At 39.6% G+C, this 19285-nt stretch overlaps 1 protein-coding gene across 1 annotated transcript; it reads left to right on the forward strand.

Annotated features, from left to right (window-relative positions):
* Positions 1-7120: 7120 nt before the first annotated feature.
* ENPP4 (ectonucleotide pyrophosphatase/phosphodiesterase 4) lies at positions 7121-19285 on the forward strand. The gene is made up of 4 exons (XM_006120671.4): positions 7121-7277; positions 12024-12894; positions 13699-13869; positions 15655-19285. The coding sequence occupies exons 2-4, from the start codon at positions 12057-12059 to the stop codon at positions 16014-16016; spliced, it is 1371 nt and encodes a 456-aa protein (XP_006120733.2). The 5' UTR covers positions 7121-7277; positions 12024-12056; the 3' UTR covers positions 16017-19285.

Raw genomic sequence — 19285 nt, forward strand, 5'->3', positions numbered from 1 at the left:
TGACCCATTTCACTTTACAACAGCAATAAATCAAGTATATTGGGTTTCAGGAAACAACAGACAAATGAGAACCACATCCCTCTTTCCCGGCATCACATCCATCATTTATAACCTGCCTTAGCTAACTATTGAAATCCCTGGCATCACTGCCCTTACCTACATGCTGCCTTAGCTTACTGTTGAAGCACGCTGGTCTCACATCCCTCATCTGTGTCACACCATAGCTTTCTATTGAACCTCCTTTCATCACAGCCCTCCCCTATAAACTGCCACAGCTTCCCACTGAACCCTCCTGGCATCACAGCCCTTGCCTACACTTTGCTATAGCTTCCCTTTAGAACATAAGAACAGCCATACTGGGTCAGACCAAAGGTCCACCGAGCCCAATATCCTGTCTTCCAAAAGTGGCCAATGTCAGAGGTCCCAGAGGGAGTGAACAGAACGGAATTATCACATGATCCCTCTCCTGTCATCCATTTCCAGCCTCTGACAAACAGAAGCTAGGGACACCATTCCCACCCATGCTGGCTAATAGCCACTGATGGACCTAACCTCCATGAATGTATCTAGGTTTTTTTTTTTAACCCTGTGAAATTCCTGATGTTCACAACATCCTCTGGCAAGGAGTTCCACAGGTTGACTGTGTGTTGCGTGAAGAAGAAAAACTTCCTTTTGTTTTAAACCTGCTGCCTATTAATTTCATTTGGTGACCCCTAGTTCTTATGTTATGGGAACAAGGACATAACTTTTCCTTATTTACTTTCTCCATTCCTGTCATGATTTTACAGACCTCTATCATATGCCCCCCATGTCCCAGTCTTTTAAATCTCTCTTCATATCATATTCCAAAACCCTATCATTTTTGCTGCCCTTTTCTGAACCTTTTCCAATGCCAATATATCTTTTTTTTTAGATGAGGTGACCACATCTGTATGCAGTATTCAAGTTGTGGGAGTAGCATGGTTTTATATAGAGGCAATAAAATATTCTCTGTCTTATTCTCCAATGAGTCTCGATATTTTATTTGCTTTTTTGACTGCCACTGCACATTCAGTGGATGTTTTCAGGGAAGTTGTTTTTGGGCAACTTCATTTGATCCGCCAGCTGCGACCCTTACTGAACAAACATGACTTGGCCACAGTGATCCATGCTCTTGTTACATCCCGACTGGATTACTGTAATGCACTTTATGTAGGGCAGCCTCTAAAGAGCCTTCGGAAACTTCAACTGGTCCAGAATGCGGCTGCTCGAGTTTTAACTAACACTAGTTATACGGAGCACATTACGCCAGTGCTTCGGCAGCTGCACTGGCTTCTGGTATGTTTCCGGGCACAATTTAAGGTTTTAATTATGACCTATAAAGCCTTACATGAGTTTAGCCCAGGGTATCTGAAGGACTGTCTTCTCCCATATGAACCTGCCCAGGGATTGAGGTCAGCTGGGGAGGCTTCGCTTCGTGTTCCCCCACTTGTGGAGATAAGATTAACATCTACGCAGAACAGGGCATTCTTAGCTTTTGCTCCCAAGCTGTGGAATTCTCTTCCTCAAGATATTCGCATGGCACCAACACTAGCGTTGTTTCGGCGTCAGGCTAAAGCCACCCTTTTACTCATGCTTTTATTAATGTTTGAGTCTGTATGTTTGTGTTCCTCCTCTCTATATGTTTTTAGCTGGTTATGTCCCTCTGAGGTCTCATATTTTAAATTCTCATATTTTAAATTTTTATATATATTTGTATTTTTTTTGTTTGTTCTTGTAAGCTGCCTTGAATATTTTAAATAGAAAGGCAGGATAAAAATATTTAAATAAATAAATAATAAACCTATTCACACTGACTCCAAGATCTCTCTTGAATAGCTGTAGCTAAATTAGTCCCCATCATAATGTATGTATAGTTGGGATTATTTTTTTCCAATGGGCATTAATTTATATTTATCAACATTAAATGTCATTTGCCATTTTGTGGCCTATTCACTTAGTTTTGTGAAATCTTTTTCAAGCTCTTCACAGTCTGCTTTTGTCTTAGCTATCTTGAGCAGTTTAGTATCATCGGCCAAATCTGATCCCTCACTGTTTATCCCCTTCTCCAGATCATTTATCAATAGGTTGAACAGGATTGATCCCACTTCAGACCACAGGGGGGGCACCATTAGTTACTGTTCTCCATTCTGAAAACTCACCATTTATTCCTACCCTGTTTCCTGTATTTTAACCAGTTATCAATCGATGATAACTTCCCTCGTATCCCATGACAACTTACTTTACTTAAGAGCCTTTGGTGAGGGACCTTGTCAAAGGCTTTCAGGAAATCTAAGTACACTATGGCCACTGGATCCACCTTGGCCACGTTTGTTGACTCCCTCAAAGAACTCTAGGGCTACGTCTAGACTGGCATGATTTTCCGCAAATGCTTTTAACGGAAAAGTTTTCTGTTAAAAGCATTTGCAGAAAAAAGCGTCTAGATTGGCACGGACGCTTTTCCGCAAAAGCACTTTTTGCGGAAAAGCGTCCGTGCCAATCTAGATGTGCTTTTGCACAAAAAAGTCCCGACTGCCATTTTCGCGATCGGGGCTTTTTTGCGCAAAACAAATCTGAGCTGTCTACACTGGCCCTTTTGCACAAAAGCTTTGCGCAAAAGGACTTTTGCCCGAACGGGAGCAGCATAGTATTTCCGCAAGAATCACTGATTTCAGACAGTAGGAAGTCAGTGTTCTTGCGGAAATTCAAGCGGCCAGTGTAGATAGCTGGCATGTTCACCTGCTTTTGCGGAAAAACTTGCCAGTCTAGAAACAGCCTAGTAGATTAATAAGGCATAATTTCCATTTACAGAAATCTTGTTGACTTTCCCCCCAACAAATTATGTTCATCTATGTATCTGACAATTTTATTCTTTACTAGAGTTTCAACTAATTTGCCTGGTACTGACATTAGACTTTCTGGTCTGTAATTGCCAGGATCACCTCTAGAGATCGTTTTAAGTACTGATGTCACATTAGCTTTCTTCCAGTCATTAGGTACAGAAGCTGATTTAAAGGATAGATTACAAACCACAGTTAATTGTTCCGCAATTTCCCATTTGTGTTCGTTCAGAACTCTTTGGTGAATGTCATCCGATTCCGGGGACTTGTTACTGTTAAGTTTATCAGTTTGTTCCCATACCTTCTCTAATGACACCTCAATATGGGACAATTCCTCAGATTTGTTACCTAAAAACAGTGGAGGTTTGGGAATCTCCCTAACATCCTAAGCTGTGAAGACCAAAACAAATAATTCATTTAGTTTCTCTTCAGAGGCTCTATCATCTTTGAGTGCTCCTTTAGCATTTAAATCATTCTGGTGGTTCCACTGGTTGTTTAGGATGCTTCCTGCTTCTGCTGTATTTAAAAAACATTTTTCTATTTACTTTTGGAATTTTTAGCTAGTTATTCTTCAGACTTCTTTTTGAACCCTCATGGCACCACAGCTGTCACCTATACACCGAACATAAGAACATAAGAACAGCCGTACTGGGTCAGACCAAAGGTCCATCTAGCCTAGTCGCCTGTCTGCTGACTGTGGCCAGCACCAGGTGCACCAGAGAGGGTGGACCAAAGACAATGATCAAGTGATTTGCCTCCTGTCATCCGTCTCCAGCCTCTGACAAACAGAGGACAGGGACACCATTTCTATCCCCTGGCTAATAGCCTTTTATGGACTGCCATAACTTCCCATCATCATTACCAGGGCTCGACAAATAATGTAATCTATTCGCCCGTGGTGAGTAGATTACAACCCGGAAGAGCCGGCGTAGAGCAATCTGCGTATGCATAGTCCAAAGAGACTTTAACAACTTACACCCCACCATCAATCTCAGCCTGGACCATTCTACACGAGAGATCCATTTCCTGGACACCACAGTACAAATCACCAATGGAAAATTAGACATCACTGTCTACAGAAAACCCACTGACTCCTACAGTTACCTACATGCCTCCAGCTCCTATCCAGAACACACCATATGATCCATCGTCTATAGCCAAGCCCTTAGATACAATCGCATCTGCTCCAATCCAACTGACAGAGACCAGAAACTTCAGGATCTCTACCAAGCATTTATAAACCTCAAATACCCACCCGGAGAAATAAAAAAACAAATTGAAAGAGACAAACGAATACCCCAAAACCATCTACTTCAAGACAGACCCAGGAAAACCAACAATAGAACACCACTTGTCATCACGTATAGCCCCCAACTTAAACCCGTCCAACGCATTATCAATAACCTACAACCTATACTGGAACAGGATACTACACGCCGAGAGGCTCTGGGAGACAGACCCATAGTCTTCTATAGACAACCACCTAACCTCAGGATGATTCTTACCAACAACCACAGGACATATCACACTAATACCAACCCTGGAACTTTCTCTTGCAACAAACCCTGGTGCCAGCTTTGTCCACATATTTACTCTGCTGACACCATTATTGGACCTAATCATGCCAGTTACAAGATCAAGAACACATATTCCTGTTCATCCAGAAATATAATTTATGCCATCATGTGCCTAAAGTGTCCGTCTGCTATGTACATTGGACAAACGTCTCAGACACTTCACCAAAGAATCAATGCACACAAAACAGACATAAGACTCTCTCACAGAGAGAAAGCTGTTGCCTGCCATTTCAGCCAGACTGATCATTCCTTAATGACCTTAAAACATACATATTGCTTCAAAGAGACTTTAACTCCAGACTTCAATTAAAAGCTTCAGAATTGTCATTCATGCTTAAATTTGACACTTTATGTATGGGTTTAAACAAAGACTCTAATTATCTTACCCATTACAAAGATAGCTTCCCCTATTATCACCCCTATATCACTACCTCACAGAAACTTACCTTCCCCTCTCACCCCCACTGTTCTAAAATTTGATTTGTCAATTTCACATGTTCACTTTTTTTGATTGTATCACTTTAGTATATATGGTTGTGCCGATTTTCTTCCACATATTGATCTGAGGAAGTGGGTCTGGCCCACAAAAGCTCATCACCTAATAAACCATCTTGTTAGTCTTAATAAAGTGCTACATAGTTCTGTCTTTTATTTCAGCTACACCAGACTAACATGGCTGCATCTCTATCACTTTTCTCAACTAGTGTTATTCATCGGCTTTTCTTTAAATGTAGCAAAGGGAAAGAGTAATTTCTATTTTATTATTGTCAGGTTTTGTATTTTCTCAAAAGAATTTTCTTTTAGTCTATATACTTGTAACTTAACTGAGTGACTAGTTAAATCAATTAGCTGAGGAGCAGTAATCCACAATATAGGAAGAGTCTGCCTGGACTCCCAGGGTACATCCAGACTACAGGCTTTTGTCGACAGAGGCTTTGTCAACAGATACTAACAAAGCTTCTGTCGACAAAGCGTCTAGACTACATCCAGTTCTGTCAACAAAGCAAGCCGCTTTGTCGACATGAGAGTGCAGAAGCAAAGGACAGTGTAGATACAATAACGCCTTCTGTCGACAGAGTTCTGTCGACAAAAGGCGTATTCCTCGTAGAATGAGCTTTACCGCCATTGACAAAATTGCTGAGTTCTGTCGATGTTATGTCAACAGAACTCGGCAATAGTGTAGACACAGATATAGTTCTGTTGACAAAAGTCCACTTTTGTCAACAAAACCCTGTAGTCCAGACACCCCCCCACTGAGGATGTCTACAAGTAAGTGGAGGAAAGATGTTTCAGACTCAGCAAATTATGCAGATTTAGTGATCGAAGACACTGAGTCTTAGGTGAACTAAACCTAAACTTCTGGAATCTCTCAATTTCTTTTTACTATGTCTTATATGGACTGAACTGTTCAAGTCCCCCCCTCCCCATTTATGTTTATTGTAACTGTGAGATAATGTCTGTGGCTTATGAAATAGCTATGTTATGTTGTAAAATTAGATTGTTTCTTCATAAGGTATTTAATTAAATTCATTTTAGTTCCTTTCGGACTTTAATGTGTAGGGGTTTGACCTTGCTGAAGTCCTTAGAGATTGAACTTTGGGTCTCTGTCTACTTTTCTATTGGAGTTGGGCATTTCAAGGCACTGGAGAAGGACAATGAAGTGAGATGTAGCTCAACCAAGGTTGCAATAGCTTCTCATTGAATCCCCCCTTTACTTATCACCCTCTGTCTGGTACACCCTGCCACACCTTCCCATTGAACCCCCCCTTTACTTATCACGAGGGCTGTGTCTAGACTGGCCAGTTTTTCCGGAAAATCAGCCGCTTTTCCGGAAAAACTTGCCAGCTGTCTACACTGGCCGCTTGAATTTCCGCAAAAGCACTTACTTCCTACTGTAAGAAATCAGTGCTTTTTGTGGAAATACTATGCTGCTCCCGTTCGGGCAAAAGTCCCTTTTGCGCAAAGCTTTTGCGCAGAAGGGCCAGTGTAGACAGCTCAGATTTGTTTTCCGCAAAAAAGCCCCGATCGCGAAAATGGCGATCGGGGCTTTTTTGCGGAAAAGCGCGTCTAGATTGGCCACGGATGCTTTTCAGCAAAAAGTGCTTTTGCGGAAAAGCGTCCGTGCCAATCTTGACGCTCTTTTCCGAAAATGCTTTTAACGGAAAACTGTTCCGTTAAAAGCATTTCCGGAAAATCATGCCAGTCTAGACTTGGACCCTCTGTCTTGTACACCCTGCCATACCTTCCCATTGAACCCCTCCCCATACCCCGCATCACAGCCTTTACCTACATCCTGCTAGAGCTTCCCATGGAACTCTCCTGGCACTATCATCCGCTGTCACCCTGCTACAGCTCCCCGTTGAAACCCCCATGACCACACACACAGCCCTCCCCTACACAGCTCCCCATTGAACCCCCCCCCCTCCGCCTATTGCTATCACCCTGCCAGAGTTGGCTGTTGAACTCTCGAGGAACTGTCCCGCCCACTGAGCCTTCCAGCTTGTCCTGCACCTGCACGCGCACGCGCACGCCTCGCCCCCTCAGGTGCACCCTCAAGGAGTCAAGTTTCTTATTACCTTTTCCTGCCTCTCGGGAACCCAGCTGGCCAATCAAATCACAGGGCTCTGTGACCAACCAGAGAACCATTGGCTCTCAGTATCCGCCCCCCCCCTTAGCTTGTGGCGCTGCTGTTCGGTTTTGGCCGTTGAGAGCCGTTGAAGGCCGAGAGCTGGGTTCAGTGCGCAGGCGTGATGGTTTCCTTCGGTCATTTCTCGCTGTGAGGAAGCGACGGCGCCGGGAGCGAGCGGGTGACCTTCGGGCGCTGCGTTGGGGACTCGGAGGGGTAAGTGGGGGCTCCCGGCTGTGATGGGGCAGCAAATCCCCCGGCGGGGCTTAGGCAACCCCCCTTCCCGTCTTTTGACAGTTGGACCCTCTCACACGTACTGCCCCCTGGCAAGCGAGCGAGCTCCCCCCGCACCCCCATAGATGCCTCGTGCGGAAGTGCCCCCCCAATCCCTCATGTAACGACATGGGATGCGATGGGCGCCCCACCCGCCATCCCAAACACCTGGTGAGGTGCGCTCGCCTTGTTCCCCTCCCCCGGGTTGGGGTGCCTGGCAGGGTGCTGCTCTCCCCTCCCTTATGCAGTGCCCGTGGCTGGGCATGGCATATAGGTGACAGTAGTTCACGTTTCAACTCAGAGATGGCTGCTGTTTGCTGGAAGATTAAATGGATCCCCCTTCACTATGGAGCGAGGACTCCCACATCTTTCACTTTAATGGCTTTGTCAAAAGTAAGGAGTAGTCCTGTGGCACCTCAGGGTATATCTACACATCAGTGCTATCTCAGACTAATGGATGTTCCTTTGAAATAACGTAGTCCAGGTCTACACAGCACGCAGTTATTTTGACATGTTGAAATCATGTCAAGCAGGAGGATTTCTTACTCTGACTCCTGTAACCCTCATTTTATAAGGAGCCTCATTTTGTAAGTAGGAGGAAAAAGACCGCGCTAAAAGCCGAAATAAGCTATTTCGACTTCAGCTATGCAATTGTTGTAGCTCCAGTTGCATAGCTTATTTTGGCTTTAGTCCAATGTGTAGATGTACCCTTAGAGACTAACAAAATATATATATAAGATCATGAGCTTTTGTGGGCACAAGCCACTTCTTCAGTTGAGCTTGAGTGGCGCTCATCTGAAGAAGTGGGTTTTGCCCACAAAAACTGTTGATACTATACATAGTATTTGTTAGTCTGTAAGGTGCCACAGGACTACTTGTTAAAAGTGGCTGCAGAAAATGGGGGTCTAGATTTCTGTTCAGTTCGTGAACTATGTTGGGAATAGAAAACGGAAGTGTTGTGTGGCCACCTCTGTGGGTTTATGAGAAACTGTCTATGAAATCATGTATTCCTGGTGATTCTTTTTTAAAGCAGAAATTGATACAGGTTTTCTTTTCCGTGTATTTTGTTTCTTTGTGGAATCTGAGTGTTGGGAAGGAAATGTTGACTTGTATATTCTGCAGTTAGATTGTCAATGTATTTCACGATACTTTATCAGAAAGTGAAATGAGTACTAGTTTTTTTTTGGGAGGGGGAGTATTTGAATCACAAGTAGCTTCCCTTAACCTAATATATTATAGGAAGCTGTGTTCTTTTGACTGTCACCTAGTTTAGATCCTAACTCTAGATCTTTTTTTAATGTAAGTCTGTTTTAATGATGTTTCCGTAAGCATGATGTTGGATTTTTTTGTTTTGGATTTAAACATTCCCCTGTAGTATTGTGAATTCAAATGCAACACATTATAATAATGGATGTTAACCAGAAAGTGAAAATGGCTAGTCCAGTGTCACTTTTCCAAACTATGTATCATTTTAAAAAAAGAAAAGTAAATTATGCTTCTATGGATTCCAACATCACTTGAGTTTATTAACATTGATAAGATGAATTATTTTCACACCTGTATCCTCTAGAAAAACAATCCTAAAAATTTTGATTCTAATATTTAACTACAGTTCTAAACTTCTTAATTAAAGAATAGTCAAGACTTTGTAGCCTTATTCCTGTGAAATGATTTCCAGACGAATGGAAAACCAGAACGTAACACGTATATGTAGTCACAATGTTAATTTAAATATATATAAAATACTTATCTCTTACAACAATTAGAAGTAAAAGGTCAAATATAAACCAAAAGTTTAACAAAGAGTTTAGAAAACTGCCTGTCTAACTTTTAACTGAGGTGACTTACAGTGGAATCTAATGCTGTTTGTATTAGGGATTTTTCAGAAACTCCCATCTAGACAAGCTATTAGTCTTGATCTCCTAGCAAGGCTGTTGCCATGAAGAATTTATGAGGACAGGCTGAAATTATACTCTTGACAAAACATGTCTACAGGTCATACATCAATTGGGTTGTAGGAGCTTCAGTTTTGGCATTTTGACAAAACTATTCCCAGACCTTCAAACTTTGTGTTCAAACAGAACCCATTTTATGTCAAGGTTTTGGATTGAAATTATGGCTTCTTTAAGGTTAACCTGTATATTCCACTGTGCTGATTAGGTCATCCACCTTTCATTATTCTACACACAATGATTATTAAAAAATGAAATGGGGAAAACCTCAATTTTCAAGGCTTAGGTTGCTGTGTTTATGGTAGCAATGCCTATTATACAGGTAGCTTAACACTTTCTGTTACAACCAGTCTTCAGTTGTTTAGCTCTTCTGGCAAACTGGGCTGAAACTTCATGCTTGATATCTACCTCTGACTAAATTGATTTTTTTTTTAAAGCTTCAATAAAAATCCCTAAACTAAAAGGAAAATAGGTAGCTTTAATAAAGTTAAGCCATCTCTTGGGTACCTTCAGGGTTTGAAGTGGTTACTTGAAAGTGAAACTTGGCAGAGAAAATAGTTTACTGTCCCTGATTTGGCTAAACTACAAAACACAGTTCTGTCTGTGCAGCTTGTCAAAACCATGCTATAATCTTCAAGCAATATTGCTAATAGGAATGTGAATGTGTAACCATGTAAGTGGTTAACCGATAAGCCAGTGACTCCCTGAACGCATCAGTTCCTGGGGAGCCACCTGTCGTCCTGCACTGTTGCCTCTGTATTGAAGGAAGCAATGTGTCCTGGCAGTTGGGAGCCGGTATGTGCAGGAAGCTGATTGCTGCTCTACATGTAACCACTGAAATTTTACTTAAATACATGTTTTAACATCCCTAACTGCTGATTGTTCGATGATATTGCAGGATTTGTGCAACCTAGAACTTCTCTTCCCCTTTCTTAGCAATTATTAGGCAATCCTAGTCTTTCCTAAATTGAGCACATCTGCTCTGGTCCAGGCCAGTCTCTGTGTTAGGTAAGCTTGTAAAACATACCTTCAGAATTTGCTTTCCTGTTTTTCTAGATTAATGAATGGTTGGGTGATGACACATTACACTAGGCATTGAAAAACCTGACTTGTAAAGATTTCAGTCTACTACAGTAGTGCATAGTTGTCCAAGTGCTAGCTGGTCATTTGGATGGTATTACCTATGCAGCAGTCAAGGACTTGATGAAAGTTAATTGTAGTTAAGATGGCACTCAAATATAGCTAGTGCTAGCTTACTGTGGATAAACTGTGTGTACCCTGATGTGCATTAACAATTTGTCAGTGTGCTTTGATTTGGTCCTGTTTCAAAGAAGACTAGCTCAAAGTGCATTTGTTTAGTAATAGTGGATATCAGCAGGGTTCACAAAGACAGTCTGTAGATTGACATCCCATCTTGCCATAAAATAAGTACCTGTTTTTCAGGAAATCTCTGCTCAATATTCTTTTCTCAAAACTAAATATTCATTTTTTTAATTTTTTTTTTTTTTTAAGATCTTGCATCATAGGTCTGATTTTTCTAAGCCTTTTATCAGTTGTAATTTTCTTCTATTGAGTCTCTCTAGGTTTGTTCTCTAGGTTTGTCCACATCTTTCTTGAAGTTTGAGGCCCAAGTCTTGAAACTACTACTCCATCAGAGTCCTCGCTAATGCTGAGTAAAGTGGGACATGGCTTATACAATACTCCTGCTAATACAGAATTTTTTTTGTCCTCAAGTGCCCCACATAGTTGGTTTTTATTCAATTTGTGATCCACTACAACCCCCAGATCTCTGCAGTACTACTATGTAGCCCACTATTCTCCATTGTGTGTTTTTTGCACTTCAATTTTTTTTGTTACTAATTGTAGTATTTGTCGATTTGAGAGCAATTCTCCAGTTTATCAAGGTCTCTCTGAATTCTCCTCCAAAGTACTAGCACCTCTTCCCAGCTTGGTGCTTTCCTCACATTGTACAGTCATATTCTTCATTCCCTTATCTAGGTCATTAATGAAAATATTGAATAGTAATAGACACAGAATGGATTCTGTAGAACTCAATGTGGTATAATTTTCCATTCTGACAGCCATCGATAATGACTCTTTGAGTACTGTCTTTCAATAAGCTGTGCACCCACAGTATAGTAACTTCATTAGTAGACCACATTTCCATAGTTTGCTTATGACAGTGTCATATGGGAGCATGTCAGAAGTCTTACTAAAATCAAGATGCATCATATTTACTGCTTATCCATATTGACTAGGCTTTGGTGCCCCCTACCCCATATAGGGGCATGAGGGTAAGGGGAGTCTCTGGTGCCCTGAGTTGCATGAGCGTGTAGGGTGGTTGTTGTGGGGTTTTTTTGGGTGGGGTGGGGGGAAGGTTCTCACTTGTGTGTGGTCCCTGACCCAAAAAAGGTTCTTCACCTGTTTAACTTGTTCTCCTGTCTTTTACAATTTTGAAAGTTAGGATGACCAGTTTATAATTAATGTCCTTGAAGTAAAAGTTAAATTGCTTATCTGTTCACCTGTACACCTATGGATCAATTCTGCTACTATTGATGTTCATGAAACTTTACCATTAACTTCAGTGAATCCAAGATTGAGCCAGTAGTGTTCTCAGTTAAAACTCTCTCTGGAAAGATGTGCAAAATTTTAAATATTTAGCATAGCTACTTAAGCAGTCTCCAGGGTAGCATGCATTTTCAGCTTTGTATATATAATCTCTCTCAATTTTTTTCAGGTACATTCGATTGGCTGCTGTAAATACTTTGAAATGTTGTCAGCAATGAAGTTAATGTTAACATTCTTTCTTTCTGGAATTATAGCCTGTTATGGGGACAATCCTAACTATGATTCAATACACAAGTTACTCCTGGTATCCTTTGATGGTTTCAGGGCTGACTATCTGAAAAACTATAGACTACCTCATCTCCAGGAATTTATTGAGGATGGTGTGTTGGTAGAATATGTTACAAATGCTTTTATCACAAAAACTTTCCCAAACCATTACAGCATAGTGACAGGCTTATATGAAGAGAGCCATGGCATTGTTTCTAATGAAATGTATGACAAAGATACAAAGAAGAAGTTTTCACAGTTTAATGATAAAGATCCTTTCTGGTGGAATGAGGCAACTCCTATTTGGATTACAAATCAGCAGCAAGAGAACAGAAGAAGTGCAGCTGCAATGTGGCCTGGTACTGATGTAAAAATTAACAATACCTTATCTCATTATTTTATGAAATATAATTATTCAGTAACATTTGAAGAGAGAATGGAGAGTATTACTATGTGGCTGAACAATTCTAACCCACCAGTTACTTTTGCTACACTCTATTGGGAAGAACCAGATGCAAGTGGGCATAAATATGGACCAGGAAATAAAGAAAATATGAGAAAAGTCTTAGAACAAGTGGATAACCACATTGGTTCACTTATTTATAAACTCAAGAGATTGGGATTGTGGGAGAACATTAATGTAATAATTACAAGTGATCATGGAATGACCCAGTGTTCCCCGGAAAAACTGATTATACTGGACAGCTGCATTGGCCGTGGTAACTATACTCTGGTAGACCAGACACCAGTTGCTGCAATACTGCCAAGAAATAGTATGTATATTTTTCAGTCATATACTGTATTGAGTGTGTGTTAAACTTTCTCTCCTCTTGCCAGAAATGTCGTGTCATATGGTGTATTATTCACAGGATCTCAGACAATACAGTTCACGTTGTAGTAGTTAGTTAGAAAGTAATTAATAAATAAATTAAACTAGGGGTATCTAGTTACTTAAAACTGGGCTCTGGTAATGAAGAGCACTTGTTGAACAGATAATACTTACCCTGCCTGCTTATTTACCCTGAAATATTTTTCTATGTTAATAAGGTCTCTGTGGCTTATGTGTAAAAAGTTGTGGTGGATTCTCCATCACTGAGAACTTTTAAATCAATATTGGATTTTTTTTCAAAAATATGTGCTCTCAGAACTATTTTTTGGGGAAGTTTTATGGCCTTTGTCATATGGGAGCTCAGACAAGACGATTGCAATGGTCCCTTTTAGCCTTAGAATCTATTCATGTATTCCTCCTTTGTTCACCCTGTCAGTTACATCACAATAATGAGCACTGTGTAAGTATTTAACTTTTACTGGGGATTGAAAATTATATTGATAGGAGTTTTAGGTCTTTATAATCTTAAACCAAATCATTTTGCCTCCTTCATCCCACTTGAATGGAGGGTTCATCTTTTAAAAAAAAAAAAAAAAAAAAAATCCAGTCTCTTACCTATGATTATGTAAATGTATTTTTGTACCTCAGCTTTGGTTTTCTCCACAACAAAATCTGGATAATGTTTGTTCATTTACTATCTACATAGGCAACTGAATATTTGCTGTTTCACATGCTATTTTCTTTGCAGACAAAACATACGTATATAACTTACTGAAAAACTGTAGTACTTTCATGAAGGTGTATCTTAAAGAAGAGATTCCAAACAGATTTCATTACCATCACAATAAGCGCATTCAACCTATAATACTGGTTGCAGATGAGGGCTGGACGATTGTACAAAATGGGTCACTTACAAAATGTAAGTATTTTCATTCTTCATATTGTTGAACTTTTATTTCTATTGTAGAAGTACCCTGGGCCTCAATCAAATGACCAATAAACCAGTCCTGTGCATCTTGCAAAACCCCACAAACATAGGGTTAGACAAATTAGATAAAATTACAGGTATAGTAAAATCTGTGTTATCCGGCATGCTCTGGGATTAGGGTGTTCTGATTACCTAAAAATTCTGATTATCCATGGGTCCCATCAACCTAGGAAAAACCAACAGACAATAATAATAAAACTCAGGTTTTTAATATTGGTAATTTTGTAGTGTAAGGCAGTTGGTCTCACGTTTCTATTTTGAGTTAAAGATGATTAGTACTTTTTAAATAAAAAATTAAGCCAATCATGGTAAACCAAGCCAGGCCTGTGCACCTGAAGATGTGGCCGTATTTTGGCTGGGGGCAATGCTGGTTGACCAAAGTTTTCTGGTTAACAGAGTGGCGGATAACAAAGGTTTCACTGTAAATGGTTTTCAGTGTTCAGAATTAGCACTAACTCTTTCTGTATATCCAGTCTTTTTTAAATTCAGACATAAAAGAATTCCTAAGTTGGAGGTTCCCAATTGTTATAATTTGTGGACACCTGGAAATTTCAAATGGAGGAGTTGGATCAGTGTGTGTGTGTGTGTGTGTGTGTGTGTGTGTGTGTGTGTTTGAATTCTGTTCAATTTTCAGTCTTTTTCGTGGACACCTTAGACATAGTCCACAGACTCACTGGTTGAAAACAACTATACTTACTGTTCAACAATCAGTGTTGTTCCTATAATTTAAAAGGGGCTTACGAAGACACACTCCTCTCATAAGCAATTTCTAGAGAACAAACTAGAAGTGGCTGAACAAACAATTTTGAAATTTCCCTCTAGAGAATTCCAGTAACTTGTTCTAACTGTTGGGGTAGAAGGAGCTGGTCATGACCCTTGCAAAGAAACAACTGTATCTAATGTGCAAACAATAACCATTGGGTCGGTAGGTATCTTAACAAGTTTAAAGAAAAGTGTCTCTAGAATAGTTGATTAAAAAAGACCATTATTCTCTGCTGTTAGAGTGATCCACAGATAAAGACGAGAGTGAAGTGTCTTCCACTTTGCATTCTGGAACTCTTCCAATTCTGAGCTAAGCTAACTAGAGATGGGATCCAGGTGCACAAGAGATATCTGAGTTCTGGTCCTGAAGAATTCAGTTCATGAACCAACAGCCTGGGTGACCCAGTGAAGTACAGCTATCCTAGCTGGACACAGGAAAAATGTTTGGGGTTTGTTAATTTAGTTTCCAGAGCACTTAGGCCGTCTACAAAATAAACTTGTTGCTGTATTGTGTATGTTCTAAATAATGTCAGACTTTGGCATTTCAGAGAAACAAGTGAATCACTGTGAATTAGTACATTACCTACTTTGACCACTTTTAGATTAAAAATAGGTTTGTATCCAGATTTGTTCTATTATATATAGACAGTAATGACAATTCTTTTCACACTCAAGATCTTTTGCATGGACTCTCCCTTCTGGGAGGGGGAATATAGAAGTTGTGCTCTAATCCAAATAAACATCAGCAAAGTGTACTCTTCAATTTTTAAAGTAGTAAATCTTTATTACAATATTTCTATGTCTTTCAGGCATCAGTACAAGTGTTGCATTACTTTTTTGCACCTTTTTTAGGAATGGGAAACAACTAAAATCATAGTTGACAATGTTTGTAAGCAACTTAAGTTTCTAACATTAATTTTATATGCTTATTAACTTAGTATTTCTCCTTTTTAGTAGGTGACCATGGTTATGACAATGCTCTCCCAAGTATGCATCCATTCCTGGCTGCTCATGGTCCTGCTTTTCGCAAAGGCTACAAGAAGAAAACAATTAATAATGTTGATATCTACCCAATGATGTGTCACATCCTTGGATTAAAACCTCAGCCGAACAATGGAACCTTCAGCAACACCAAGTGTTTGTTAGTTGACCAGTGGTGCATAAATCTCCCTGAATCCATTGGAATAGTTATTGGTGTTCTCCTGGTGTTAACTACTCTGACCTGCCTTATAATAATCATGAGGAATAGAATATCCTCTCCTCGTCCATTCTCCCGGCTTCAGCTACAAGAGGATGATGATCCCTTAATTGGATAGCAGATGTAGGAAATTCTAGCTTCACTACTACATAGATATTAGTATCTGGAAATAAGTGGTATGTTGAATCTGCAACTTTGCTGATCATTCTATGATGCACTTTAAAGGGTACACATTTAAAATTGTCTAAGATGTACAGACAAAAACCTGTTGAACTGTTTGCTTATGAATCTTGACTGACAATAACACACGAGTCATAAAAGAAATCTACACTGAAGGGATCCTGTGCTTCCTACTGGGGAAGGCATTTAACAAAATAAGGATGTTAATTTTGCATTTGGGTATTTACAAACTTGTAAAATATCAATTGTAAACTATTGAGGCTGGGATTCTGAACTTCAGTATTTGTAAATGAAACTGAGTGCATTTTGTATTAAATTTAATAGTGGTGATCTCTTTACAATTCTTGCACTCATGTATCAGTTGCAAAAATCTGTCCTACGTCTTAGAGACTTTTTAAGAGCAGTAGTTCTCTGGCTGGTGTATATTGACTGTTCTGGGAAATGTGGATTCCAATTTTTAACATCCAAAATACCAGCAATAAAGATTCAGCACTAACAGTAGTTCTCCATGCAATTTATTATAAGTTGTACAAATGTTCAACTTGGAGGTGAAATAGTCTCCTGCAGGAATGGGTTTATGGATATCAAGGTTCTTGTGACACTTCTGACTTTCTGTATGGTCTTGTGTAAGTCAGTTGACTTCTACCACAGTTTTCCCATTTATAGAACTGGGATAACACTTACCTTATGTGGCAGAGATGTTGACTTTAGTAGTTTAATGTTCGTGAAATGTTTCAACATTCTCAAGTGGTAGTTTGGAAATACAAAGTACTATTAAAGAGGAGATTATGAAAATATTTCTCAAACACACCCTTACTTAACTACATTCAGACCTTTTTATATATACACTTAAACAAGCTTTAGTGGGTTTTTTTTTAATGGAAGGCCTTGACTTCAGGGTTCAAAGCCTGCTCTGATTAAAACATGATTGCAATAACACAGGAAGAAAAATTTGGTTTAGCTTATTATCTGCTTAGGTAAGGATATGCACAACCAATGGGCTTTATTCTATGAAGGTGGTACTTTTTTGGATCTAAACATATTAACAGTACAGTTCTAGTGCAAGCAAAATTTTATTTTCTGAAAACCACTGAAACTTTGTAATTAATGGGATCATTGTTTTTGTTTTGTTTTTTTAACTCAGAACTATTGTTCAGTTGAGCAGATATAAATACTACCAGAAAATAACTTTTTGAACACTTGTGTGTGCAGTAATCATAATTGACTATTGGCCCATGAGGAGAACCTTGGTAAATATTGAACTCCAACTTTCTTTGGCAGTAATAGAAAAGGATGGTAGAATGACAGCTGAGATTGCTGACAACATAGGTTTGCTTGTTTGTTTTCCATACTCTTTTGGCTCACTTGACTAGAGCTTGTAAAGTTTGGTGGTAATTTCAGTTAATCATTTCGTACACAAAGTAAGATTGAACCATCACTTGTAGAAGTGGCCAAAGTACCTCACCTTCCCACTTTTTTTTTTTTTAAAAGCAGGTAACATCTAAGTTTTCATCTAAGAGGCGACATTCTTGGTAGTGAAACATCAAAGCTTAAATGTCTTTGTTTTATAGTACATAGTTTTTAGCTAGTGGTTATACCGCTATCCTGAATGGTGCTTGCTGTAAGATTGAAATTGTCTTGTGACCTGAAAGGTGCAGTTAAACTCATTTTACTTACATGCCTATGATTACCATAGGCACTTCCTTTTTTTTTTTTTTTTTTCCAACTTCAACTAAGCACGTGCTGGATTTCTAACAGTTGTATTTAGCACAAGATGTAAGCCAGTAGAAGCCAAAAACCAGAGCCAAATACATAATTCTAACAGCATATGACTTATTTTTACATTTGCTTTCACAAAAAATTTTAAAAGGCTAACAACATATTAGACAGAATGACAGTATGTCACCTTTCTATTGAGAAGTTAGAGCTGTACAACAACGTATACTTGAATTGCATCTTAACTTTTTAGTTCCTTTGGGCACTTGCTATCCTGCACTTCTTTTGACATGTACAAGAGCTGCCACAGAGATAGTGCTGGGGCGGGGGGGGGGGGGGGAGCTGGCTTAAAAGCTGATTTTGGCCCCCCCAGCACATTTCCTTGGCCCCCTTCCCTGCTGCCCCTCTCTAAAGTGACTAGCTGCAGGGGAAGTGACTAGTCATGTGACTACTTAAGCATAAACTTATTGGATAGTCATCAGGTAGTCGACTAGTCGCTTATATATCCCAAGTTGTGCGGGGAGCTTGTGAAGTCAGCTTTCTTAGGCTCCAAGGCAGGAGGGTCTTGTTTTCTTCCTGTTCTGCCTAGGTGTCAGCAAGTGAAGAGCTGAGCCTTCTGTAGAGCTTGGGGAAAGCAATTTTGAAATTGTAAAGTACCATTGTTACTGCTAGAGGGTGGGACTAACTGCTTTTTGGGGGGGAAGGGGAAATAGAGTAAAATCTCTGCTTCATTTGGTTAACTTTTTGGCAAAACTTTCACAAATCCATCTTATCTTAAACAATGTTTAGCGTAAATCATTAGTTCAAAAGGCAACATCATCTGTTTACATACAGTCTAATTACTATTGCTGCTAAACAATGGTTTCTAGAGATTTAAAAAAATGGTTTTGCAGTCAAGGTACATAATTTCCATTGCTGAACTGTCATGCTAATTATAAATGGTCTGGTAACACATGTTTTGTTAGTCTATAAAGTGCTACCAGACTATTTGTTGGGTTTTTTTCTGTACAGACTAACTCAGCTACCCCCTGAAGATGCTAATTACAGTGAGATGGGCTGTAGCCACTGAAATTACTTGTAATCCTCCCCATTTTCAGCCATTAGGATGTGCATATAGCTTTCTGTTTGTGATGTAGAATGATTGCTACATGCCATTTCACGCCCAGGCTGCTGATCAGAGTTTGGAGGAAGAGCTCAAAAGTGTGAACTTTTGCTTTTGAAGGGTGCCTTGCTGATATTCAGTGGCACTGGTGAGGCCAAAAGAACCTTTGTCCAGATTTCCAGGGGTGGAAAGAATGGAAAATAATAGGAATCAAGAATAAATCTTATTTTCCCACCTCTAAGTGTGTGTGTATGTATAATGTGCTTAACATCAGACTATTTTAAATGGCTAGTGCCTTATAACTTGATGAAATATTTATTTTATATTTTGATTGTATGGTTTTGGTTCTTGTGGACTTCGCATATGTAAAATAAATTTTTGTAAGTGTC

Source organism: Pelodiscus sinensis, chromosome 3 (assembly GCF_052426305.1).
Source record: "Pelodiscus sinensis isolate ZL-2025 chromosome 3, ASM5242630v1, whole genome shotgun sequence".
Taxonomy (NCBI): Eukaryota; Metazoa; Chordata; order Testudines; family Trionychidae; genus Pelodiscus; species Pelodiscus sinensis.